The sequence below is a fragment of the Haliotis rubra genome, unplaced genomic scaffold (genome assembly GCF_003918875.1).
Source record: "Haliotis rubra isolate DU_JTF1 unplaced genomic scaffold, ASM391887v1 Scf107, whole genome shotgun sequence".
NCBI lineage: Eukaryota > Metazoa > Mollusca > Gastropoda > Lepetellida > Haliotidae > Haliotis > Haliotis rubra.
In genome coordinates, this window is record NW_025764970.1 from 1,684,448 (window position 1) to 1,711,910 (window position 27,463).

The 27,463-nt window shown below is 40.9% G+C and overlaps 1 protein-coding gene across 1 annotated transcript in view; it reads left to right on the forward strand.

Annotated features, from left to right (window-relative positions):
- LOC124279769 (unconventional myosin-IXAa-like) overlaps positions 1-7,767 on the forward strand; it is a 160,836-nt gene extending 153,069 nt beyond the window's left edge. The window contains 1 exon segment of the mRNA XM_046715653.1: positions 3,933-7,767. Coding sequence (XP_046571609.1) covers positions 3,933-4,213 — 281 coding nt within the window. The 3' untranslated portion in view covers positions 4,214-7,767.
- Positions 7,768-27,463: the final 19,696 nt, after the last annotated feature.

The following is a 27,463-nucleotide window of genomic DNA, read 5'->3' on the forward strand; positions in this document are numbered from 1 at the left end:
TTGTAGTTTGTAGTGAATGAGAATAAAGATTTATTGTAGATACCTATCTTCATCCTACTTTCTGTGACTGACATGTTTGCTGTGATAGTCTTGTAGGGGTCTTCCTCGCTGATGCATTCTTGTAGGTGTAATAAATGATTCTTCAGTTACTGTCTACTGATGCTGTGATCGATTGTAAGCTTTTATGATTGATTGTGGAAAAAGATTTTCATTTATGTATATTAATATTATTATTATTACATATTATTATTACAGAAGGTTAGGGTGGGGACACTAGTGGGTAGGTACAGGAACCTTCACCTCGGCATGGTATCATGGGTGGGGACACTAGTGGGTAGGTACAGGAACCTTCACCTCGGCATGGTATCATGGGTGGGGACACTAGTGGGTAGGTACAGGAACCTTCACCTTGGCATGGTATCATGGGTGGGGACACTAGTGGGTAGGTACAGGAACCTTCACCTCGGCATGGTATCATGGGTGGGGACACTAGTGGGTAGGTACAGGAACCTTCACCTCGGCATGGTATCATGGGTGGGGACACTAGTGGGTAGGTACAGGAACCTTCACCTGCGGCATGGTATCATGGGTGGGGACACTAGTGGGTAGGTACAGGAACCTTCACCTCGGCATGGTATCATGGGTGGGGACACTAGTGGGTAGGTACAGGAACCTTCACCTCGGCATGGTATCATGGGTGGGGACACTAGTGGGTAGGTACAGGAACCTTCACCTCGGCATGGTATCGTGGGTGGGGACACTGGCATGGTATCATGGGTGGGGACACTAGTGGGTAGGTACAGGAACCTTCACCTCGGCATGGTATCATGGGTGGGGACACTAGTGGGTAGGTACAGGAACCTTCACCTCGCATGGTATCATGGGTGGGGACACTAGTGGGTAGGTACAGGAACCTTCACCTTGGCATGGTATCATGGGTGGGGACACTAGTGGGTAGGTACAGGAACCTTCACCTCGGCATGGTATCATGGGTGGGGACACTAGTGGGTAGGTACAGGAACCTTCACCTCGGCATGGTATCATGGGTGGGGACACTAGTGGGTAGGTACAGGAACCTTCACCTCGGCATGGTATCATGGGTGGGGACACTAGTGGGTAGGTACAGGAACCTTCACCTCGGCATGGTATCATGGGTGGGGACACTAGTGGGTAGGTACAGGAACCTTCACCTCGGCATGGTATCATGGGTGGGGACACTAGTGGTAGGTTCAGGAACCTTCACCTCGGCATGGTATCATGGGTGGGGACACTAGTGGGTAGGTACAGGAACCTTCACCTCGGCATGGTATCATGGGTGGGGACACTAGTGGGTAGGTACAGGAACCTTCACCTCGGCACGGTATCATGGGTGGGGACACTAGTGGGGACACTACTGGGTAGGTACAGGAACCTTCACCTCGGCATGGTATCATGGGTGGGGACACTAGTGGGTAGGTACAGGAACCTTCACCTCGGCATGGTATCATGGGTGGGGACACTAGTGGGTAGGTACAGGAACCTTCACCTCGGCATGGTATCTTGGGTGGGGACACTAGTGGGTAGGTACAGGAACCTTCACCTTGGCATGGTATCATGGGTGGGGACACTAGTGGGTAGGTACAGGAACCTTCACCTCGGCATGGTATCATGGGTGGGGACACTAGTGGGTAGGTACAGGAACCTTCACCTCGGCATGGTATCTTGGGTGGGGACACTAGTGGGTAGGTACAGGAACCTTCACCTCGGCATGGTATCTTGGGTGGGGACACTAGTGGGTAGGTACAGGAACCTTCACCTCGCATGGTATCTTGGGTGGGGACACTAGTGGGTAGGTACAGGAACCTTCACCTCGGCATGGTATCATGGGTGGGGACACTAGTGGGTAGGTACAGGAACCTTCACCTCGGCATGGTATCTTGGGTGGGGACACTAGTGGGTAGGTACAGGAACCTTCACCTCGGCATGGTATCATGGGTGGGGACACTAGTGGGTAGGTACAGGAACCTTCACCTCGGCACGGTATCTTGGGTGGGGACACTTGTGGGTAGGTACAGGAACCTTCACCTCGGCATGGTATCATGGGTGGGGACACTAGTGGGTAGGTACAGGAACCTTCACCTCGGCATGGTATCGTGGGTGGGGACACTAGTGGGTAGGTACAGGAACCTTCACCTCGGCATGGTATCGTGCTAATGGTAAGGGGTGCAATGAAGAAACATCTTCCCTGTCAACATACTTTATATAAGTATGCTTGATTGTATTTCGTATTTTCCATAATGTAAATCCCTGTCATCCAAGATAGAAGCAGATTGGTCCAGTGTATATTTAACCTGTATGTTGTGTAATTAGACATATTTTGACCTCTATGTTGTGAATCTGGACCTATCATGACCTCTCCTTTGTTTTGAGGAATACAGTGACCTGTAATACAATGACCTGGCTAGCTATTCTTGAAACATTCGTAGCCCTACAAACTTCTTGAGCCCATTCTTAATACATTGGCTACGGTCAAAGTTAAGAATTCTTAGGGTTACGAACGTTTCGAGAATAAGGGCCCCGGACCTGTGTATTGAAAACCAAAATTAATGGATATTTGGTTTATTAGCCTTACCTTGTTAAATTTAGCAAAGCCATAAAACTCAATTTCAACCATTTATTACATAGTGAATAGTGTTATTGTGGTAATAAACATTGCATTATAAACTAATAAACAAATATGGCTGCAAATCATTCAGCTCTCATTGAAAGAGAGGGCAATTTACTCAAACATTGTTCTTTTAAGCAATCTAAAGTTACGTCATTGAGCGAAATTTCAACTTAAACATTGATGCAAGATATGATAAAGAGATTATTACCCTTGTGTATTTCCATATAATAATTAGCAAATATTACAATTAAAAACTATGTATTATGTTATCCAAATGCTTGCATAATACAATGTCTTTGAAATATATGATATGGAAACATGCTTTAATAGGTAATACTTTTTATTTCAAAGGCTAATTGTTGAACAATGTAGAATAACAGCACTGGTTATTATGCACTAGCTGCTCAGCTGAAGCAAGTTGTTTTTTTCTGATTCCCCCACTTCCAGACATTGCCTCTTTTCCAATTCTTGAACTTACAAAAACTTATCTATGTTGAAGATATAATGTCATCCTATAGTCTGTATTAGTTAGACGCATATGACTGGTTATTAACATAATTAGTATTGAACTGATGCTACTTGTACTGAACTGTTCAAAGGCATGATAAGTCTTTTGCAGCTTTTTCAAATTAACATTGTTGCAATTCTTTGGCATACTGGGAGAGGACGAGAATTTGTATAATGCTAAAACATAGTTGACATTGAAGGGCAGGGTTTTCATTTCAGACTGCATGTAATGTCACATATGTTTCTAAATGAAGGAAACCTGTGAAGATCCAGGTTAGAATTGATCTTTCATAACCCGTGCTTGTCGTAAGAGACGACTAACGGGATCGGGTGGTCACGCTTGCTGACTTGGTTGACACATGTCATCCTATCCCAGTTGCGTAGATCGATGCTCATGCTGTTGATCACTGGATTGTCTGGTCCAGATGCGAGTATTTACAGACAACCGCCATATAGCTGGAATATAGCTGAGTGCGGTTTAAAACTAAACTCACTCTAAATGAAGGTTCAAGTAACCTGTCAATACTATTACCACTACAACTACTTATATATACTTAAGTATCACATAAATTCCAGTTGCACTCAACCACATCATATCACTCATTCATGTTTACAAATGTTGAATTCATTTAGTCATGCAAAAGTACGTTTTTTTAAAATATGACAGCAGATATGTATTATGAACTGTTAGAAATTTGCATCTCATTGATCCAGAAGTTTTTCCAAAATGTAAATCACTAATTTGGATGATTTATTTATTTTATGTTGTCTGTTGCAGTCAGTCCCCCGTCTCTATTACATCTGACAAAGAGAAGAACGATTCAACCGTGTAAGAAGCCACCATCTCGGTACTCTGTTGCTATCAAGAAGGCCCAGTTACAGTATGAGTCGTGTGGGAGCCTTCTGGAAGATGAACTTGATGATGTGCCTGTGCCAACAATCACTGTACAGAGGACCGGTGGGTCAGGATCGTTTGTGGACCACATGGTCATCGAGTCCAGCTTCGTATCAATACCAGACTTTAAGACCCTAGCCGAGGAAGATGAAATCATGGTGTGATGTGGCGTCAAAGCCGAACTGTGATTGGTTCAATTGTGCCAGTAGGCAAAACAAGTCTTTCATGTTTGGATTGGCCAAAGAGGCTGAAAACATTAGGAGGAAGTTCATAGATGATTTATTTCCCAAAGGCTTTTACTCATCAGTTGTTTTGCTCATGTCTCTGCTATGAACGTGTGCGAAAGGAGGATTACATCCCTTTGATAGTCAATGACTGTGTTAAGAAGACAATGTTGGATTCCGTTGAGATGGAGACAAAACTTCCCCCATGAGATTCAAAGTCTGTGATTGAAAGACGAACGTGTTTAGCAGAAGTCAATGGGACTTCGTGTGAACTGTGTGACATGGTAGACTGAAGTACTTCCAAGTTCATATGTTCATCCTAGGCTGCACATCTTGACACAACTCATGTTATTTATACATCTTGTTGAAACATAATCCACACACATATTTATATACACTGTAGGCCTTTGAGCTCAAAACTGAGATTTCAAATGGAAAATCATGAATGTGTGTATGATTAGTGAGAACTTGTGGGATGTCTGATATAGGGATGTACTGCCTATGGACAATGATTTGTATCTGATGAACAGGAGAAGTGTTTGTCTACAGAGTGAAAACCTTGCATTTGTTAGAACTGTGTTAGTCTCTGGAACTCTGTATGGTGGGTTTCTGTATCTCCAGACCTGGGAATATCGGAGGGTGAAGCGTGTGTTTTTCTTTGGACATAATATGGATCCATGCTACATGTTGAGAGTGAGGAGTGGGTGTTGACCGACGAATGCCTTGTGTCTAAGGTGCTAAGGGTGTGGCCAAGGAAGATAGCCATAACCACATGACATTATTGGGGTTGGGGGGTGGGGTGTGTGTGTGTGTACACTCAAGAACATGTTTGTCACCTGGTGAAATACGGTCACATGGGGTGAAACAGATCATGTGGAGTATTTTAAAAATAGGACTTGAACTTCACAATATGAGCAATATGTTCTTACAACCTGTTGGGAGTGCCCATCATTGCTGACACAAACTCCCTACAGCTCCTGCACAGTGTACAGCTGTGAGGATCTCTTGTTGCCATTTTCATATGTTGTTACACATTTCTTTGCTACTTTTGCTTTCCTCTAGAATTGCTCAGTTATGTGCCAAGTTTTAAATCTTATGTGATACAGCACAGCATGTTAACTTTGTTGGTCTGTCTTTTAGAGGCTTTTCAATCTCACCCACTGTTACACACTGACCGGAACTCAAACATAGATATAATACAAGTCAGTTTGATGTGGATGTTGATTTAATTTTAGTCCATGCTCTAAGTGTATTTGTTACAAGTTTCTTGTTGTGTTAAAGTTGTTGGTAAGCTCAGCTTCATGTTTGGTCACCAATCATACAAGTACAGCTTATCAGCATCGTTGTGTACATTCATGTATGTCATCATTTGAGAATCAGGTTGCTTTCAAATATACTATTCATGCCATGACATTTTGTATTGAGTACTACCTCCAAAGAATAATGTCTGTTTTTCAACATTTCATTCCATCATAAGCTCCTTTAGTTTCATAATTTAACTGATTTCAGTCAAATACAACGATATTTTGAATATGACCCCCCTCTTCTTTTCTCCATTGCCCCACCCCATATGCATGTTTATGTTGGTGACCAAGCATATTATGCAGAGTAGCTCAAAAGTTTGCCTATTTAGCTCAGTGTTCTGAGGTTTTATTCTTTATATTTAATCTTTTTCTTTGTTTTAAAATGTGGTTAAATTATAGTTAAAATATGGGTACTTGCCATGTCAGTCATGCGTCATCATATACAACCTTACAGTTGTAATTCTCAAGTATTCCAAGTAACTTAAAAAACACATTTATATCAAAATGATACCATAATATAGTGATTTGCAGTAACCAAAGGTGTACGGAAGATTTCATGATGGCTAAGGAAGTTGTAGGTTATATTCCTGTGTTGAACTGACTCTCCTGTGACACAACCAGATCTTGATCTGCCTGTAAGATGCAGATGATTTCTTGTTACTGTGTAATATCACTCTTGTTTATGCTCATGTCCACATTCCTAGTATATATCAAAGAGTGTTATAGCAGTTGCGGTCGGATAATCTCTGGAAAACACAGGAACTCCACAACTGCGATAGCCATCTTCAGGCAACAGAGGTATCTATGTTTGTGTGAATATGTTTTGGGTTAACAAAGTTGTGAGCATGTAATGTATTCTACCTTGAGGGATTGTACCAATGCTCTTCACTATTGTCAGGATGTAAACTCAGCACGACAAGGTGTATAATGTTTTCATTCTCAGGAATAAAGACTTTTTATAGGGTTAGAATACAGGGAACTCCTAAGAATCAAAAGCAAACATATCAGATATAGATGGAACTATCCCATAATTATGATTTGTAAATCAAAATTGTTTCAGGTACAATATGCCTTCTTTTCATCAAATCATGTTTTTAACATTTATGGGATCATTATCCTGGAAGCAAGATCCAGTCAGTGCCAAAATATTGGGAATCTAACATCCTCAGCTTAACTTTTTCATGAGTTTTAGTTGGTCTTGGTCATGATGTATGGACTTGTGTTCGCTGTTATAGGACAGCAACACTTTCTACTCATCAGACAATTGGGGAAATTCCATAGGCAACTTGCCAACTCTCTTGATGAACAGTTGGAAGAGCCAGTATATGTACATATGTAAATAGAACCATCTGTACCATGGCCTGTTAGTGGACAAAGCTATGTCCGTGAATGCATGTTCCACTACGTCCATAGAGCTGTGTTCATCTTGTGGTTGTCGACGGATTCCTCCCATAATGATTATACAGCACTGATTCCTGTTTGTGAGACTCCCCGTCAGTACTGTCCACACAAGTGTATGCAGATTGCTGTGTTGTTGGATCATCTGGGTTAGTTGATGATGGTGGAAACATTCTGCAAGTTTATCTTCTGCTTCAACACAATCCCCTGTCTCAGTGGTACAGCCCTGTGTGTTGTTCGAGAACAGTTGGGAGTTCTGCATAGATATTTATTGAAGGATAAAAGTACTTGTCATCCTCTCATGCTGTATTGGCTTGGAATCAATAAGACAAAACTATCATTTGTTTGAAAATATATCTTGTACTGGTGCTTGAATAGCTTGAAAAATAGATTGAAAAATTTCAGATATTTAGATTAAGTGTCTGGTTTCAGTAGTCCCAAGGGCAGATTGAATTGTCAGGTTGCTTTCATTCTCTGTTTTTTGGTTAAAGATAAGAAGTTTGAAAGTTACCCTATGTGCCCCTAATACTCATTAAAATAGCATCATGCTAGTCTGGTCTGTCATAACCTTAGCTTGTTTTTTTGCATAAATCATCTATAAGGTTATATTGTTTTTATCGTTTTTTATCATTATCAATCTGTTTCAGGTATCAATATGTTTATGTTATCTTTCATTTCTTAAACATAATTTGTCCAGCTTGCAGGAAATCTTCAGACAAATGAAATATCAGGTTTTATTTGTATACAATCAATCTAAGGTAATAGTTAAGAATTCTTGTATCCTCATCTGTTTTTAGAAAAAAATGGGTAAGAAGGATGAATTTGTCATATTTTGATTTCTGAACCACTCCTACCAAAATGCCACACCAGTGCTTCAAAACCCAGTAAACATTCCTGATTTGCAAAGTAGATAGCAGAAAGCAGCTCCATTTGCCAATTGAGTACAAAACATTAACATAGGTAGCAGAAAGCAGCTCCATTTGCCAATTGAGTACAAAACATTAACATAGATGTCAGAAAGCAGCTCCATTTGCCAATTGAGTACAAAACATTAACATAGATAGCAGAAAGCAGCTCCATTTGCCAATTGAGTACAAAACATTAACATAGATAGCAGAAAGCAGCTCTATATTGAGTACAAAACATTAACATAGATAGCAGAAAGCAGCTCTATATTGAGTACAAAACATTAACATAGATGTCAGAAAGCAGCTCCATTTGCCAATTGAGTACAAAACATTAACATAGATAGCAGAAAGCAGCTCTATATTGAGTACAAAACATCCAAAACATGTTGAGGATGTGTCCCTGATGAGGAACAAGGAAGTATTTTTGTGTCCATATTTCTTGCCGTTCATGATGTCACTTCTGTTGAGCTTACCTCTCTATAGTGCAGAGCTTACCTCTCTATAGTGCAGTTTACGGAATGTTCCTTTGTCACTTGACAAGTCAATGTGTACTTTTTAGAAATAATAGTTTTCTACTTTGTCTCTAAGGTACATTTTTATCACAGAGCTATAGGTAGTCCATCTTTGATTGAGGAATCATCAGGGTCAGTTTGACTCCTAGGTCTTGCGTGAATACCCATCAATACTTGTTATTCAAGTATACAGCAATATGCACCAAAGAATTCTGAATTGGAAAACAGACTACAGTCAGGTTTTATGTGTACCGCTGTTGTCATGAGATGAAACGTTTTAAAGGTTCACACAGCTTTACTCAGTCTGTTTTATATGCATGTTTTTACCACACGTTTACAATAGTGTGAAGGGCCTCTCTTTGTGACGATATTCAAAACTGACTGTTTCCTCTGGATGCTGTAAAGAATCAAACAGCTCCTGTGATCAAATTAAACCAGGAAAATCATAACTGCTTACTGTATTTTTTGATATATTTGATATTATACATTGCTCATGATCAAGTCATGTTATTTTTGTTAGTGTAGTGCCATGGTCACATTTTTGTCTTTATGCAGAAATCACTGTTTTTTCTTGATATTAGTCAATATCTTGTATCAAAAAGCAATATTGATATTGTGCAGCTATTAAGTCGGATAAATCTGATTCAGTTTGCCATATGTCTAGTGTCTGCAGTGTGTCAAATATGCAAGGGCATTTTGGTGACACCAGTGTTGGTGTATCAGATATGTCACAGTTTGGTAGCTTTTTACTTCAGTTTCAATTTTTTTTGCTTTTACTTTACTGAATTTTAGTTTTTTGAGATTGGGAACTTTGAAGAAATATAGATTATTGACGGTGGTGAGCAGCTGAAATAATCTGAGTTTGTGATTGATGCGTCAGTTTTATGGTATTTTCTGAAACAAGTACAAAACAATACCTGATTTTTAAAATATGCAAGTAATAGGACATTTTATTGTTTTTCAAAATTCCAAGGATTGATTGTTTCACGGGTATAGTTTGTAAAATGAGTTATGGAGTTTCCTGTTTAAATCTGTTGACTCATTTTCCTTTCAGAAGACAGATAGGGGCAGATGGGCCTGATGCTACAAGACTAACACAGTAATTATATACATTTCCATACAGTTTTATGTGGAGATTACATTGCTGAAACAACACCAATATTTTGTAGCAATTTCTTTCCAATGCATTTTTGCTTATAAGATGAATGTATATTTTGCTTTTTCACAATATGGTTGATTTTTTCATGTATTTTAACACCTTTACTTGAGGTATTCAAATGTTGCAAATTGGACCTGCAGTTAACATAACACAAAAGTAACATTAAATTAAAAAGATATTTTGTATGGACAGTTTTTATAGCATCCATTTTATTTTCAGGATAATATTTCTTTCAACATTATGTTTGTATTTTCTTTTATGATTGTTCTATCATGTAAAAAACATTTAATTATCTGAGGCTCCACAAAAAGAATAACTTCAAGCACAAATAATTCTTAGCCTTCATCCCTGTGCTTCTTGTGTGACAATGTAATGAAGATAAATCATTTGTTTATTCATTATTGCTCAAGAGAGATAAATGTTGCTTTATAAACATACCTTTCTACAACACAGTTACCAAATCACAATTAATGAGGGTGAAAATATAATGACAGCCAATTTATGCAATACACAGTCGGTTATCTCATTACAGAAGCAATAAGAAAGGGGAATAATGATGAGATGGAACAGAACTGGGCCAGTTGGTGACAGGGCCTATGATCATTGCTGCTGGATGAACAGCAACATTGTAATTACTTGTATCCATATTGATTAGCTAATACTCATCTGGATGTATTTATTCAAGTGGACATTCAAACTCATTGATCGAGTCTGTATATTACCTCTGTGATGTAGTCGATATAAATTCCTCTTATGCTGCTAGTAACATGCAAGTCATGTGTCTGCCAAAATACTATGTTCATTTCGTCGTCTTGGTTATTTGTCTGTACAGTGCTGTGCAGTTAAAACTGCCAAATGTTTGTAAATAAACATGTATGTATGTACTTATGATAATAATAACAATAATAAACTAAAGTTAAAGAATCATCACTCAGACTTGCTGTTTTTGATTCAGAAGGTCTTGGACATGTGTTGTGAAACAGAGCTGGCAATTGTGTAGTTTGTTTGTCATGTTTGAACAAAACTGATGGAGATTGTGTGTGGTGAGAATAACCTTTACTGTTTATGCTACTTTGTGTGAAAGGATTTGACAGTACATTTGTCATTAAACTGGATCCAGACGAGACCCAGATACACAGGAGTGAACAAACCACTTTTAGGAAGCCTAATCTTTTAGACAAAATGAGTATTTTGTTCACCATTTTAATGGTCCAAAGTTAACCTGAGCATATGCTTTGTATTGTGATGGGATGCTAATATATAGATTAACTCACAGGAACTGTGAAAGCTTTGGAGAAGTGATCCTAAAGTGATTTTTGTGTGTATGTGAGTTGTGAGCAATCTGATGCCTCCAGTTGCTTTTATTTTACACCAGTTTTAGAATAATTGCCTGCTGAATGGATGCTGGCAGTTCATTTATTATCCAAGCTATGAGCTGGAACACTTTGTATCAGTAAAGATCTTCTAGTGTAGTAAAACCAGATTAAGGCTAGCGATTTCTGTGGTGTTATATCAGACACATGGCATGTTAATGTTATCAATAGAAGTTTACAAATTGAGTCTTTTTAGAGGCCATCACTGACTCTGCTAAAGAGCCCTTCAGCTACCCAATAATGTAGTTTACAGGCTAAATGTGTTCCCAGGTGTCATATGGTCTGACAAGTGAAACTTGGTGTTTAGTGATGTTTTGCTGAGGCTTATCAAAGTAAGTCAATGTATGTGATGGAGAGAAAAAAGAATTTGTCCCCAAATTGTTAAACGAACTTCACAATATTACATCAAACCAACATAACCCTATCCATATAAAGAAATCTTCAGTCGTCCTTTGTTGGATTGTGACTATCATCCATATATGAAATCTTCAGTCGTCCTTTGTTGGATTGTGACTATGAGCCATATAAAGAAATCTTCAGTCGTCCTTTGTTGGATTGTGACTATCATCCATGTAAAGAAATCCTATGAAGAGAGAAATTGCTTTTTTTCTGAAAGGTTGTATGTATGCAAATGTTATTGTGGATAGTGCTGAGAAAAAAATCCCAATCTATTTCAGGTTGATGGAGGCTTGTCAAACAAGCTGTTAATGATAAGGTACATAACTGCCCTGGCAGTACAATGTGAGAAAGTGTCAGTCTCAATGTGTCAGTGAGGGTTGATGTGTGAAATCCATTCCAATATTGAGCTAGTGGCTGTTCAGGTATCTGTTGTTCCTAATAAAAGAAAATATTGTCTTAAATAGTCAATCCAAATAGTGTTTCCTTGATATGTCGGTCTGAGATTGTCCTGATTGTATCGATGAAATAACTGAATGTGCATAAAATATGGAAAGATGCCAGATTTGTCAGACTGAGCGAGTTAGAATGTCAACATTAGACATTGGGACAGACAATGATGATAAGTAAATATTTCCAAACAAGACAGAAATAATTCATGATGTCCCGCTTGGGGATTCTGGATTAGAATAGGCCCCTGTAGCTAGCAGTCTGTGTTAACTGAAGTCATTGGAAGAATATCACATCCTTCAAACATGAGCAACATTCAAACAAATATCTTTATTTCTGTCAAGGGAGCCTGGAAGGAGTGAAAGTGAGCTAATGCCCTGTGGGGGTTGTAGCGCAGTGTCCACCATTAACATCATCGCATCTTGGTCGAATGAAAGGGACGACATGACTTTTCATCATTGGAAATCTCCACTGTCCGTTTATCCCTGGTTATACGATTCATGCACAAGTGTTTCTGGGTCCCGATACACAAGGAGTTCGCACAGTTTCGAACTATCTTAACTATGTAGTTTATCAAAGGCTTGCGAATGTCGTAGTGCTACGAACGCTTTGTGGATCGGACCCTGATTCCTGTCAACTGGTGCTAACACAGGGCACGTGGTGATCCCTGAGATTCTTCATGTGAAGAATATTAATACATGATATGCTCGTGTGATCCGTACACTCTCGTAGTTGACATGAAATATTTCCCGAAACTCTCGACCCTTATATGAACATTATCATTTGAAACATGTTAGCCAAAAGTTTCGGTGACCAATCAATCACATTGTACATATTGAACTTTATTGAAGCATCTGTCTGTCTGTCTGGCTGGCTGGCTGTCGGCATATCCTGTCTTGTTAAGCGTGTCCTGATTAATATCTTGCAGCTAGGACCATATTCCGACGTACTGTATGAAAATGAGAAATTTGTGATAATATTGATTTATAAGTTGATACCTGAATGAATGTCCTTGCATATAGTGAGGTTGCGCATATCGACCCTCACGTCAATGGATGATACCAACATCATGAGTTGGAAGTACACTGCAGTGTAGTCAACGTGCTAAGAATATTCAGATGATTGTTTTATTTGGCCCCCATATTCAAAATGTTATTCAATGTGACAAAATGTTCATGCGTATTTACTAAATAAAATTGCAGGTGCATCGGCGTATTGCATTCCATTTTGAAATATTTGATCGTTTAACCCAACAGTATCTCAACTGTATATGTTTTGACTAATAGTACTCAGTCCTTTCTGCGTACATTATTGTGAGATGGATTTCCAGTTAATATGAAAGTTTGATGACTATTTGCTGTGAGGTCAACCTCCGATGTTTGACCGTAATGAGGACTATTTGCTGTGAGGTCAACCTCCGATGTTTGACCGTAATGGGGACTATTGCTGTGAGGTCAACCCCCGATGTTTGACCGTAATGAGGACTATTTGCTGTGAGGTCAACCTCCGATGTTTGACCGTAATGAGGACGATTGCTGTGAGGTCAACCTCCGATGTTTGACCGTAATGAGGACTATTTGTTGTGAGGTCAACCTCCGATGTTTGACCGTAATGAGGACTATTATATATACTCCTCACAAAAAGTTAAGCAACAAGTATTTTTTTCCACATATTTTCTTCATGGGTATATGAAGTTATTACTTGGCATATAAGCCATGCAGGAGAACCCTTTACGATTGATGAACTTAAAGCATTTCCCATATTGTTTTCTGATAACATTGTTAGCACCGCCTGAACGCAACCACCCTCAAAACTCACATGCAAAATGCATGGAAAACATGTGCTATACACGTCGCACATGCGTTCTGATTGCGTTAAAACTGCCAGCAACGACAAATTGTTGACAGTAACATTTGAGAAATGGCTAGGCGTCACTTGACACCAATTGAAGTTGCTCAAATTGTTGGAATGGTGCAGGGGGGTCAGACCCAGAGTGCTGTTGCCAACCATTTCAATGTTCATCGAAGCGTCATCTCCAGAGCGATCACTCGTCACCAACAGACCGGATTGATGACTGAGAGACCACGCTCAGGTCGTCCAAGGGTGACAACTCCCAGAGGACCGATACTTGGCCACCCTAGCCCGGCGGAACAGGTTCACCACAGCCAGATCTCTCCAGAATGACCTCCAGAGAGTTGCTGGGAACAGAATCTCCACACAGACAGTGAGGAACAGACTCCATGCTGAAGGTCTCAGGTCCCGAAGACCAGTGCAACGTATCCCACTGCCTGCACACCATCGTCAACAGAGACTGAATTGGGCTAACCAACGACGTAACTGGAGAGTCAATCGCTGGCGTAATGTTCTCTTCACAGATGAGTCAAGATTCTGTCTGGACTTCAATGATGGTAGGGCTCGTGTGTGGAGAAACCGTAACGAACGATACGCCAACTGTACGATTGCTGAACATGATCAGTATGGAGGTGGGAGTTTGATGATCTGGGCAGGAATCCAAGTTGGACGACGAACTGATCTTGTGGTCATCAGACGAGGTACCATGACAGGTGTGAGGTACCGAGACGAAATTGTCACACCTGTGATCATTCCGTGGGCTCAGCAAGCAGGTCCTAACTTCATCTTCATGGATGACAATGCCCGTCCACATCGAGCAAGAGTTGTCACTGATGTTCTTCAGACCAACAACATCACCCATATGGACTGGCCTGCAAGGTCTCCTGACCTGAATCCTATTGAACATGCTTGGGACATCCTCGGAAGGCGTGTGTACGGCCTCCACGTTCGTCCTCAGACTCTGGATCAGCTTGAACAGGCATTGCGGAGAGAATGGCAGAACATTCCACAACAGACTCTAGACAGACTCATCTGGTCAATGCCTAGACGTCTTGAAGCGTGTATTCAGGTCAATGGTGGCCATACACGTTATTAAACTTTGGATCAGTGCTCAAAACTGACAGTAAAAGTGTTTTCAGACATTTTCATACCCTGATGCAACACATTTTGCACGGCTTTTCAGTGACACTGTTTTTGATGATTTGCAAGTCAGTTATTGTTCAATGAATTTTGATTTCTTTGTTGGAAAAGTGTGTGGATATGCTTTATCTTTGTTATGTTTGATTCAGTTGTAATGATCATGAGTAAAGGCATATGTACTGACCAAAAATACACTTGTTGCTTAATTTTTGTGAGGAGTATATAAGCTAGGGCTAGACTTAGTGATTAAAATACAAATTAAAATACACTTGCTTATATATACATAATTACATACTCCTACATAAACCATGTAAACGAAAAGGTGTCGATATGTTTGAACACGTTTATTTAATGCCACTTTGGGCTGTGAATCTGGGCAGTACAGAGCTTTTGTTCTGTAATATAATGAGTTTTGAGAGATCAGGAATATAAAAATAAATGTATATTGCCTGCTATAGTAAAGAAAAATCAATTGTGGAGATTTTCTCTACGATATGAAATATATCCCTGCATGTAAGAAACCGATTCTGTGTCAGCACATTGCGACCACAATTTTCCTTGTAGCTTCTTCATTAACTTTGTTTTCAGTGAGTTCGCGTAACTGACACAGTAATAGATTGGCTCCTTGTCATTTTGAAGGTGCATGCATTTTCCAGTTTGAAGTGATCCGTATTTTCTGAAGGAACATGATATTTAGAACGACAAACGAGAGTTGTCGCTTATCTTGCCTTGCGTTAAGTGAAATGGATGTCTTTTGTGCAACCACAGACAGAATAGAATGGGCAAGGGACCACCACAGTGATCTCTGAGATTCTTCATGTTAAGAATATTAATACATGATATGCTCGTGTGATCCGTACACTCTCGTAGTTGACATGAAATATTTCCCGAAACTCTCGACCCTTATATGAACATTATCATTTGAAACATGTTAGCCAAAAGTTTCGGTGACCAATCAATCACATTGTACATCACTCTCTTGTACATATTGAACTTTATTGAAGCATCTGTCTGTCTGGCTGGCTGTCGGCATATCCTGTCTTGTTAAGCGTGTCCTGATTAATATCTTGGAGCTAGGACCATATTCCGACGTACTGTATGAAAATGATAAAATTGATATTATATTGATTTAGAAGTTGAAACATGAATAAATGTTCTTGAATATAATGAGGTTGCGCATATCGACCCTCACGCCACTGGATGATGCTAAGAACATGATTTGGAAGAACCCTGCAATGGTGTCTGCGTGCTAAGAATGTTCAGATGCTTTTTTTTTGGCCGCCATATTCACAATATTATTCAATTTTACAAACATTTTATGCGTATTTACTGAATGAAATTGCAGGTGCAATGGCGTACTGTATTCAATCAGTAACAATCTCATGGTACATCACTCTCTTGTACGTTGTCAGTCTGTCTGTCTGTCTGTCTGTCTGTCTGTCTGTCTGTCTGTCTGTCTGTCTGTCTGTCTGTCTGTCTGTCTGTCTGTCTGTCTGTCTGTCTGTCTGTCTGTCTGTCTGTCTGTCTGTCTGTCTGTGTATTTATGTATCTATCTATAAAAGATTTATTAATTGCTCAAGTAATCCTCGAAATCGGACCTGATACCAGTGAGTTAGGTTCAATCCACGTTCATCAAGGTACAACTCCAGCTATTGTTATCTAGAATCATAGTCCCACTGAATATCCTTTGTAATTAAACAAGGGCATTTTTGTTCGGGCATTGGAACCGTACCATTGTGTAACATTTAATCCATTAAAACAACATTAACTAAAGTTTTGTGATGGTTTGAAAAAGCACCGCATCACATACGGCTCGATTTTAACCCTTTGTCATTGCCAGGATAATCGGTAATAAAAATGACTCGGGGAGATAATGGGTTGTCCAAACAATAGCTCGCATTCTTGCCGATCCCTAGTGAAATAACTATTAATGTCATATGCACGTACTGCTTGCTCTACACGCGAACCAGTATGCAGGCTTGGTGGAAATGTTTAGGTGCAAACAAACGTTTTGTTGTTGAATTGGTAACCGTTGCAGGCTTTGTTGTAAAGGAAAGTCTCAGTGATAAATGACTATTTAAGTAAACTCGGAAGTGTTATCAAATTGGACAGAGTTAGCATGTGAACGTGTATGCATGTCAACAGAATTAATATGTTTGACAAATAGCATATCCTTATGACCAGCTCAGTCACTGTTTTCACTGAGAGGCCATGAGCCAGACAATTTTTCGATGCCACCTTGAGGGACCAAACACTTTTATGTTTGTTGAACTTGTTATGGTCTCTAGACATAAACAATGTATGATGGCCATGTCGGTATGGTAGCTCAGACTCAGGACGAGGCTAAATCCAAGGCTTTAATCGTGAGTAAGGTTCAGCAAATCAGATGGAAATGAAAAAGGGGGGTAAAATAGTGGTGACATGATTAAAGAGATTACATTAATATCAAGTTGTGATATTTGATACCTTTAAATCATTGTTTTCCCTGATTTGCTAAGAGTAAAAATTATAAGTTCAAGGAACGTTTTCGAAAACTCATCATTTTATTTATTCTGAAGACAGTTCTTTAACATCAAACCTGTTACAAAAATGGCCAAAGATTAATTGATATGAAGAAGGTTGCTGCGGCGTTTGGTCAAAGTGTTTCCAAGGCTCTTCCTGGACTTTGTTGTTGGGACACAGATACTGTCAGTTCTTTTGGAGGCAGAAGGAAGGTCAATGCATTCAAACTTCTTGTCAACAGCAAGGAAAATTAAGAGGCTTTCCAACAACTTGGGAATGAGTGGACTGTGGCAACCCTCCTTTGATTGTCTATCTATGCACATCCTGAGAGCAAACTATCAAGCTGCAATATGGTACAACTCTCTGAAAGCTGAATATCCAACTTCACGGGCAACAGATGGTCATGGATGGGTAGAAGTGAGTGAGTGAGCTTTGTTTTACGGTGCACTCAGCAATATTCCAGCTATATGGCGGCGGTCTGTAAATAATCGAGTCTGGACCAGATAATCCAGTGATCAACAGCATGAGCATCGATCTGCGCAATTGGGAACCGATGACATGTGTCAACCAAGTCAGCGAGCCTGACCATCCGATCCCGTTAGTCGCCTCTTACGACAAGCACGGGTTACTGAAGATCAATATTCTAACCCGGACCATCACGGGTCGGATGGGTGGAAGAAAATGGTCACAGAGATTTGCTGGATGACAGGACCTACAGATGCTGTTCTTGTGTTCATTTCTTGCAAGTGCACAACAGTCTGTAAACTCCCAAGTTGTCAATTCCTTACCAATGGACTGAAATGCACTCTGACATGTCAGAACCAGAATTGTGACAACATGGTATGAGAGGACCATGATATGCCGAAGAGTGACACTGATGAAGCTGACGTTTATGATGCCGAACAGTGACTATCACTAACCAATTTAAGGAACTTGTAGGTGCTCTCACTCTTTGAAGTTAAAGAACTGTCTTCAGAATAAATAAAATGATGAGTTTTCGAAAAAGTTCCTTGAACTTATAATTTTGACTCTTACAAAATCAGGAAAATCAATGATTTAAAGGTATCAAATATCACAACTTGATATTAATGAAATCTCTTTAATCATGTTGCCACCATTCTACCTCCCGTTTTTCATTTCCAACCTATCTGCTGAACTTTACTCACGATTAAAACTTGGGATTGACATTTTTTGAAAATTCTGGGGGTTTTGGCGGCCATCTTGGATTTAGCCTCCTCCTGAGTCTGAGCTACCAAAATGAAATGTCCATCATACCTTTTTGATATATAGAGACATAAAGGAATATAAAAACACTAAAACTTTTGGTCCCTCTGTGTGGTACTAAAATGTCAAATTTCAGCTCCTGGCTCCTGGCCTATGACACATGTTCAGAATTTCTGCATCGTTACAAATAGAAATAATGTGTCCCTTTCCATAAGCATTGAAGTCTCTGTCCAAAGCAAGGTCCATCGTATGGGTACAGCTTTATTATGAGTATATGTATATGAATCAGTATCACACAGCGATGCTGCTGAGGGTTGGCAATAACTGGAACGTATCCTGCACCACTGCTGAGGGTTGGCAATAACTAGAACGTATCCTGCACCACTGCTGAGGGTTGGCAATAACTGGAACGTATCCTGCATCACTGCTGAGGGTTGGCAATAACTAGAACGTCTCCTTCACCACTACTGAGGGTTGGCAATAACTAGAACGTATCCTGCACCACTGCTGAGGGTTGGCAATAACTGGAACATATACTGCACCACTGCTGAAGGTTGGGAATAACTGGAACGTATCCTGCACCACTGCTGAGAGTTGGCAATAACTAGAACGTATCCTGCACCACTGCTGAGGGTTGGCAATAACTAGAACGTCTCCTGCACCACTGCTGAGGGTTGGCAATAACTGGAACATATCCTGCACCACTGCTGAGGGTTGGCAATAACTGGAACGTATCCTGCACCACTGCTGAAGGTTGGCAATAACTGGAACGTATCCTGCACCACTGCTGAGGGTTGGCAATAACTGGAATATATCTTGCACCACTGCTGAAGGTTGGCAATAACTGGAACGTATCCTGCACCACTGCTGAGGGTTGGCAATAACTGGAACGTATCCTGCACCACTGCTGATGGTTGGCAATAACTGGAATGTATCCTGCACCACTGCTGAGGGTTGGCAATAACTGGAACGTATCCTGCACCACTGCTGAGGGTTGGCAATAAGTAGAACGTCTCCTGCACCACTGCTGAGGGTTGGCAATAACTGGAACGTATCCTGCACCACTGCTGAGGGTTGGCAATAACTGGAACGTATCCTGCACCACTGCTGAGGGTTGGCAATAACTGGAATATATCTTGCACCACTGCTGAAGGTTGGCAATAACTGGAACGTATCCTGCACCACTGCTGAGGGTTGGCAATAACTGGAACGTATCCTGCACCACTGCTGAGGGTTGGCAATAACTGGAACGTATCCTGCACCACTGCTGAGGGTTTGCAATAACTAGAACGTCTCCTGCACCACTGCTGAGGGTTGGCAATAACTGGAACATATCCTGCACCACTGCTGAGGGTTGGCAATAACTGGAACATATCCTGCACCACTGCTGAGGGTTGGAAAAAACTGGAATATATCTTGCACCACTGCTGAAGGTTGGCAATAACTGGAACATATCCTGCACCACTGCTGACGGTTGGCAATAACTGGAACATATCCTGCACCACTGCTGAGGGTTGGCAAAAACTGGAAAATATCCTGCACCATTGCTGAGGGTTGGCAATAACTGGAACGTATCCTGCACCTCTGCTGAGGGTTGGCAAAAACTGGAATATATCCTGCACCACTGCTGAGGGTTGGCAATAACTGGAATATATCCTGCACCACTGCTGAGGGTTGGGAATAACTAGAACGTATGCTGCACCACTGCTGAGGGTTGGCAATAACTATAATGTATGCTACACCACTGCTGAGGGTTGGCAATAACTGGAATATATCCTGCACCACTGCTGAAGGTTGGCAATAACACGAACGTGTCCTGCACCACTGCTGAGGGTTCGGAATAACTGGAACGTATGCTGCACCACTGCTGATGGTTGGCAATAACTATAACGTATCCTGCACCACTGCTGAGGGTTGGCAATAAGTAGAACGTCTCCTGCACCACTGCTGAGGGTTGGCAATAACTAAAACGTATCCTGCACCACTGCTGAGGGTTGGCAATAACTGGAACGTATCGTGCACCACTGCTGAGGGTTGGCAATAACTGGAACGTATCCTGCACCACTGCTGAGGGCTGGCAATAACTAGAACGTCTCCTGCACCACTGCTGAGGGTTGGCAATAACTGGAACGTATCTTGCACCACTGCTGAGGGTTGGCAATAACTGGAACGTATCCTGCACCACTGCTGAGGGTTGGCAATACGTGGAACGTATGCTGCACCACTGCTGACGGTTGGCAATAACTGGAACGTATCCTGCACCACTGCTGAGGGTTGGCAATAACTAGAACGACTCCTGCACCACTGCTGAGGGTTGGCAATAACTGGAACGTATCCTGCACCACTGCTGACGGTTGGCAATAACTGGAACGTATCCTGCACCACTGCTGAGGGTTGGCAATAACTAGAATGTATCCTGCACCACTGCTGAGGGTTGGCAATAACTAGAACGACTCCTGCACCACTGCTGAGGGTTGGCAATAACTGGAACAATAACTGACCAAAATGTTTCTATATGACTGTGAGGCAAGAGGGATGACTCTGTATTGGGACAGTGTGGCAAAAATGTATCTAAATGACTGTAAGGCAAGCTGGATGACTCTGTATTGGCTTAGGGTGACAAAAACGTATCTATATGGCTGTGAGGCAAGAGGGATGACCCTGTATTGGGATAGGGTGACAAAAATGTATCTATATGACTGTGAGGCAAGAGGGATGACTCTGTATTGGCTTAGGGTGACAAAAATGTATCTATATGACTGTGAGGCAAGAGGGATGACTCTGTATTGGCTTAGGGTGACAAAAATGTATCTATATGACTGTGAGGCAAGAGGGATGACTCTGTATTGGGATAGGGTGACAAAAATGTATCTATATGACTGTGAGGCAAGAGGGATGACTCTGTATTGGGATAGGGTGACAAAAATGTATCTATATGACTGTGAGGCAAGAGGGATGACTCTGTATTGGGATAGGGTGACAAAAATGTATCTATATGACTGTGAGGCAAGAGGGATGACTCTGTATTGGGTTAGGGTGACAAAAATGTATCTATATGACTGTGAGGCAAGAGGGATGACTCTGTATTGGCTTAGGGTGACAAAAATGTATCTATATGACTGTGAGGCAAGAGGGATAACTCTGTATTGGGATAGGGTGACAAAAATGTATCTATATGACTGTGAGTCAAGAGGGATGACTCTGTATTGGGTTAGGGTGACAAAAATGTATCTATATGACTGTGAGGCAAGAGGGATGACTCTGTATTGGCTTAGGGTGACAAAAATGTATCTATATGACTGTGAGGCAAGAGGGATGACTCTGTATTGGGTTAGGGTGACAAAAATGTATCTATATGACTGTGAGGCAAGAGGGATGACTCTGTATTGGCTTAGGGTGACAAAAATGTATCTATATGACTGTGAGGCAAGAGGGATGACTCTGTATTGGCTTAGGGTGACAAAAAAGTATCTATATGGCTGTGAGGCAAGAGGGATGACTCTGTATTGGGATAGGGTGACAAAAATGTATCTATATGACTGTGAGGCAAGAGGGATGACTCTGTATTGGCTTAGGGTGACAAAAATGTATCTATATGACTGTGAGGCAAGAGGGATAACTCTGTATTGGCTTAGGGTGACAAAAACGTATCTATATGGCTGTGAGGCAAGAGGGATGACCCTGTATTGGGATAGGGTGACAAAAATGTATCTATATGACTGTGAGGCAAGAGGGATGACTCTGTGTTGGGTTCGGGTGAGATAAATGTATCTATATGGCTGTGAGGCAAGAGGGATGACCCTGTATTGGGATAGGGTGACAAAAATGTATCTATATGACTGTGAGGCAAGAGGGATAACTCTGTCTTGGCCCACGCCCCTTTTCCCAGCAGCTGGAGCGTTAGGTGTCTACATTATGAGGTACCATCGAGCACGTAAGATATCAAAGACCTTCATCCGACTGTTGCTCAAAGGTTCTTTGATCAGAGTTACAAGATGCAAATCTCTTTCAAACGGGTATATGGGAGAAATGTTAAGGACAATTTTTATGCTTGTTATCAAATTGCAAATGCCCATTGTGTCTTCAAGGATATGTTCCCATATTGTTGTTTTATCGGGGAAAGTTGACTTGCCTTTGCATGTGTTTGTAACGGGTGTGAGCAGTGGTGCAGGATACGTTCTAGTTATTGCCAACCGTCAGCAGTGGTGCAGGATATGTTCCAGTTATTGCCAACCCTCAGCAGTGGTGCAGGATACGTTCGAGTTATTGCCAACCCTCAGCAGTGGTGAAGGATACGTTCCAGTTATTGCCAATCCTCAGCAGTGATGCAGGAGTCGTTCCAGTTATTGCCAACCCTCAGCAGTGGTGCAGGAGTCGTTCCAGTTATTGCCAACCCTCAGCAGTGGTGCAGGATACGTTCCAGTTATTGCCAACCCTCAGCAGTGGTGCAGGATACGTTCCAGTTATTGCCAACCCTCAGCAGTGGTGCAGGATACGTTCCAGTTATTGCCAACGCTCAGCAGTGGTGCAGGATATGTTCAAGTTATTGCCAACCCTCAGCAGTGGTGCAGGATACGTTCCAGTTATTGCCAACCCTCAGCAGTGGTGCAGGATACGTTCTAGTCATCTCTCTTGCCTCACAGTCATATAGATACATTTTTGTCACCCTAACCCAATACAGAGTCATCCCTCTTCCCTCACAGTCATATAGATACATTTTTGTCACCCTAACCCAACACAGAGTCATCCCTCTTCCCTCACAGTCATATAGATACATTTATGTCACCCTAACCCAACACAGAGTCATCCCTCTTCCCTCACAGTCATATAGATACATTTTTGTCACCCTAACCCAACACAGAGTCATCCCTCTTCCCTCACAGTCATATAGATACATTTTTGTCACCCTAACCCAACACAGAGTCATCCCTCTTCCCTCACAGTCATATAGATACATTTTTGTCACCCTATCCCAATACAGAGTCATCCCTCTTGGCTTACAGTCATATAGATATATTTTTGTTACTGGCGTTTGTTACGCTGTTCTAAAAGTGAAACCGAGTTGCTGTTCTCATTTATACCTCTCATTCCCAGCCCAGGTACACCAAACAGTGGCTGGAAATTAGCTGTTTAACCATTATTGACAGATATGAGGTCATCCATATACATGGAACTTTAGCTAATCTTCTCGGCCAAATTATGGCAAATAATGTCTTGTGTATGATCACTTTCCAGATCTGATACCTTATATGACTCTTTGTGAGCGAGGAATATTATTTTTGCATGCGGTCGGCTTGGATTGTGGCAAAGTTCAAAACCTATGAGATATCGATGGAATCAACTTGAAACCAAAATCACTTCGGGGTTTGCTATGTCGAAGCGATAATTTATGGACATATATTGAGTTGTGTGTAAATTTCTTTCCGAAAATATAGAAAGTGCTGGCGGTGTTCAGTGTATTTAGACTTTGTAAGGCTTTGGTGATAAAGGACGGCCACCGCCTGGCTGCTTAAGTCTATCATCGTACCCGACTACGCAAGTCAAATTCAAATGGTTTCTCCACTGACACCACAATGGTGCTGTTATAGAATTGACAAACACTTCAACGGCTGCTTCATATTCACTAATGAACATTCATCATTACGTCGCTTCTTGCTTGCTTCGTAGTTGCCTAACAGTGAACGTTAAATACACCATGGGATTCTGCAATAGTATAGTGTGCTGAGCGACTGTTTTACGCTGTCGCACCTGAACCCTCCCACGTTGAATACTTACAAAGTGTAACTAAGGTTGTGTCCATATCATAGTCTGTAATAGAACAGTGCTTAACGTCATCTCATACGTTGCTACACTGGAAGTTTATATATAATTTGCGGGTGTTGTAAACATTCAAGTCACTGTCAACGAAACGTAGGTACAATTTGTTGTTCTTTTAGTGAGAGAATATTTTGACTGTTAAGTTTTGTTAGCGGCTCTCAGTACAGGCTTTGGGACAGCAACCTGTACACGATGTTGTCTGGACATCGTTTACAGGTCATTGTTATCTAGTGACGATCAAGAATGAAATATGTGTGGAAATCGATACTGGGTTTTCTGACACAGTTCAATCTGCGACCTTTCATAAAAATACATATGATAACACACGGAAGACAGGATACTCTGTATTACCGAGTATTGGTCTGTGGGTTGTTTGTTGGTCTTGATCGTGTTGTGCACCATGAACCATTAGGGTGTGCTTTTGCCCCAGACCCGATTACTCCATGAGTTACCAAAGTAGTGTAGCTGTACTAGTGGTGACATAAGCCCTATTCACATGCACATTTGTACACGTGAGTAAATCTACCTGCATATGTGCGAAGATACACACAGTTATATTACTGCATGTTATATATACGCAGTTATATTACTGCATGTTATATATACAGAGTTATATTACTGCATGTTATATATACAGAGTTATATTGTTGCATGTTATGTATACATAAGTTATATTACTGCATGTTATGTATACATAAAGTTATATTACTGCATGTTATGTATACACAAAGTTATATTACTGCATGTTATGTATACACAAAGTTATATTACTGCATGTTTTATATACACAGTTTTATTACTGCATGTTTTATATAGTTATATTACTGCATGTTATGTATACATAGTTATATTGCAGCATGCTATATATCCCTACAGTTATATTACTCCATGTTATATATACACAGTTATATTACTACATGTTATGAATACACAAAGTTATATTACTGCATGTTTTATATACATAGTTATATTACTGCATGTTATATATACACACAGCTATATTACTGCATGTTATATATACACACACTTATATTACTGCATGTTATATATACATAATTATATTACGGCATGTTATATATACACAGTTATATTACTGCATGTTATATATACACAGTTATATTTCTGCATGTTATATATGCACAGTTATATTACTGCATGTTATGTATACACAAAGTTATATTACTGCATGTTATATATACCTAGTTATATTACTGCATGTTACACATACACAAAGCTACATTACTGCATGTTATATATACATGCAATTATATTACTGCATGTTATATATAATTATATGCAATTATATTACTGCATGTTATATATACATAGTTATATTACTGCATGCTATATACACACAGCTATATTACGGCATGTTATATATATATACACCAGCCACATAAAGAAACTGTGCATCGTCAAAATATTATCCCAGTTGATAAGTACGATGACAATGTCAAAGGTACATATAAACTTTAATGGAGGGATCATGAGACCATAACAAGTCGGGAGAATTTCAATTGAAAAGTCAATCACAATGACGTCACGAGTCCACAAGCGGGACAGGGGTCAAACGACCATGTCACAAGCTCAACGGGTATGTCCACCATCGGCATTGAGAACAGGAGTGCATCGACGACGCATAGAGCCTATCAAACGTGCACGGAAGGCTTGTGGGATGTCACGCCAGATTCTCTCAAGTTCTGTTGCAAGGTCAAGGACGTTATCTGGCGGATGAGGAAGAAGGCGTAGACATCGATCCATCTCGTCCCAAACATGCTCTATCGGGGAGAGATCCGGTGAATTTGCAGGCCAAGGCAGTAAGTCAACGTTGTGGTGTTGCAAGAAATCCAGAGCAACCCTTGCCGTATGAGGGCGGTCATTGTCCTGTTGGAATGTTAACCCAGGGCCATGACGTTGCAGAAAAGGAATTGCCACAGGTCGAAGAATCTGATCCCTGTAGCCCACACCAGTCAAGTTGCCCTGAACAATCACCAAAGGAGTTCTTTGACGTTCTGTTATTTTACCCCACATCATCACGGAATCACCACCAAAGCGATTCCTCTCCAAGACACAGGCCTGTGCATAACGTTCTCCCACGCGTCTATAGGCACGTTGACGTCCATCACTATGGGAAATGTTAAACCTGGACATTTCTCCACCAAAACAAGGGTCTGCGGACATGATTTCGGCACCACATTCGGCGAGCTTGTCGATGACGTTGTGTCAGGATAGGCCGTATGGCGGGACGTCGTGGTCTGATCCCGTGATGACGTAAACGTTGTCGAACTGTGTTGGTGTGGATACGGAGAAGTCCTGGGATGGTTCGGGCAGTCATCACTGCAGTCTGAAACCTGTGGCGAAGATGGGTCAGCCTTATCCATCTGTCCTGTCTTGGCGTTGTTACACGTAGACGTCCAGAACGTGGCCGAACGATGACGTCATTTGTGTTCTGGTAGCGTCTCACCTGTGCAGAAATGGTGTTCCGGTGGCAGTGGAAATGTGCAGCCATTTGTCGTTGAGACATTCCCCCATGGACCATCCCAATGGCCTCATGACGTTGTGCAGACGTGAGCCTTGGCATGCTATGCGTTTCAATAGCCGTTTAATTTTTTGAACGATCGCAAGGGCAGGGGTTGAATTTTCCAAAGTGACAGTATTGTGTGGCATTCATTTGCTCTGTTTCTCTTTCCTGGAATGCACGTGCAACAACGTATTGCGCGTCTCAAGGACGAACCCGGTGACGTCACGGAACGTGGCACGTGCATGCATGTTGGATACATGTCACTAATGTCTGAGTTTAAATCCTTATGTGTCTACACAGGTTTGATAAATTTAGATTTTAAATTTTTGCATGCACATTTTTTGTATGTGCCTAGTATATATCCCAAAAATTTGTAAAAAAAAAATCTATTAATTACCTATTGTGTTCAAACAATCGTCAAGATATGTAACAAAAGTGTTGATAACATGATTTTACACTATTGGACAAGGGAAAAATCGACTTTACCTGAAAATGTTGATTTTAATGAGATTTCTTACAAGGATCAAAATGGCATCGCGACAACGCAACAGAAATCACCTTCCAGTTGAAATTGTACAGCAAAGAGCATGCACTGTCTGGCAATAAAAATCCAGATTACTTTCGGAAATTGGCAT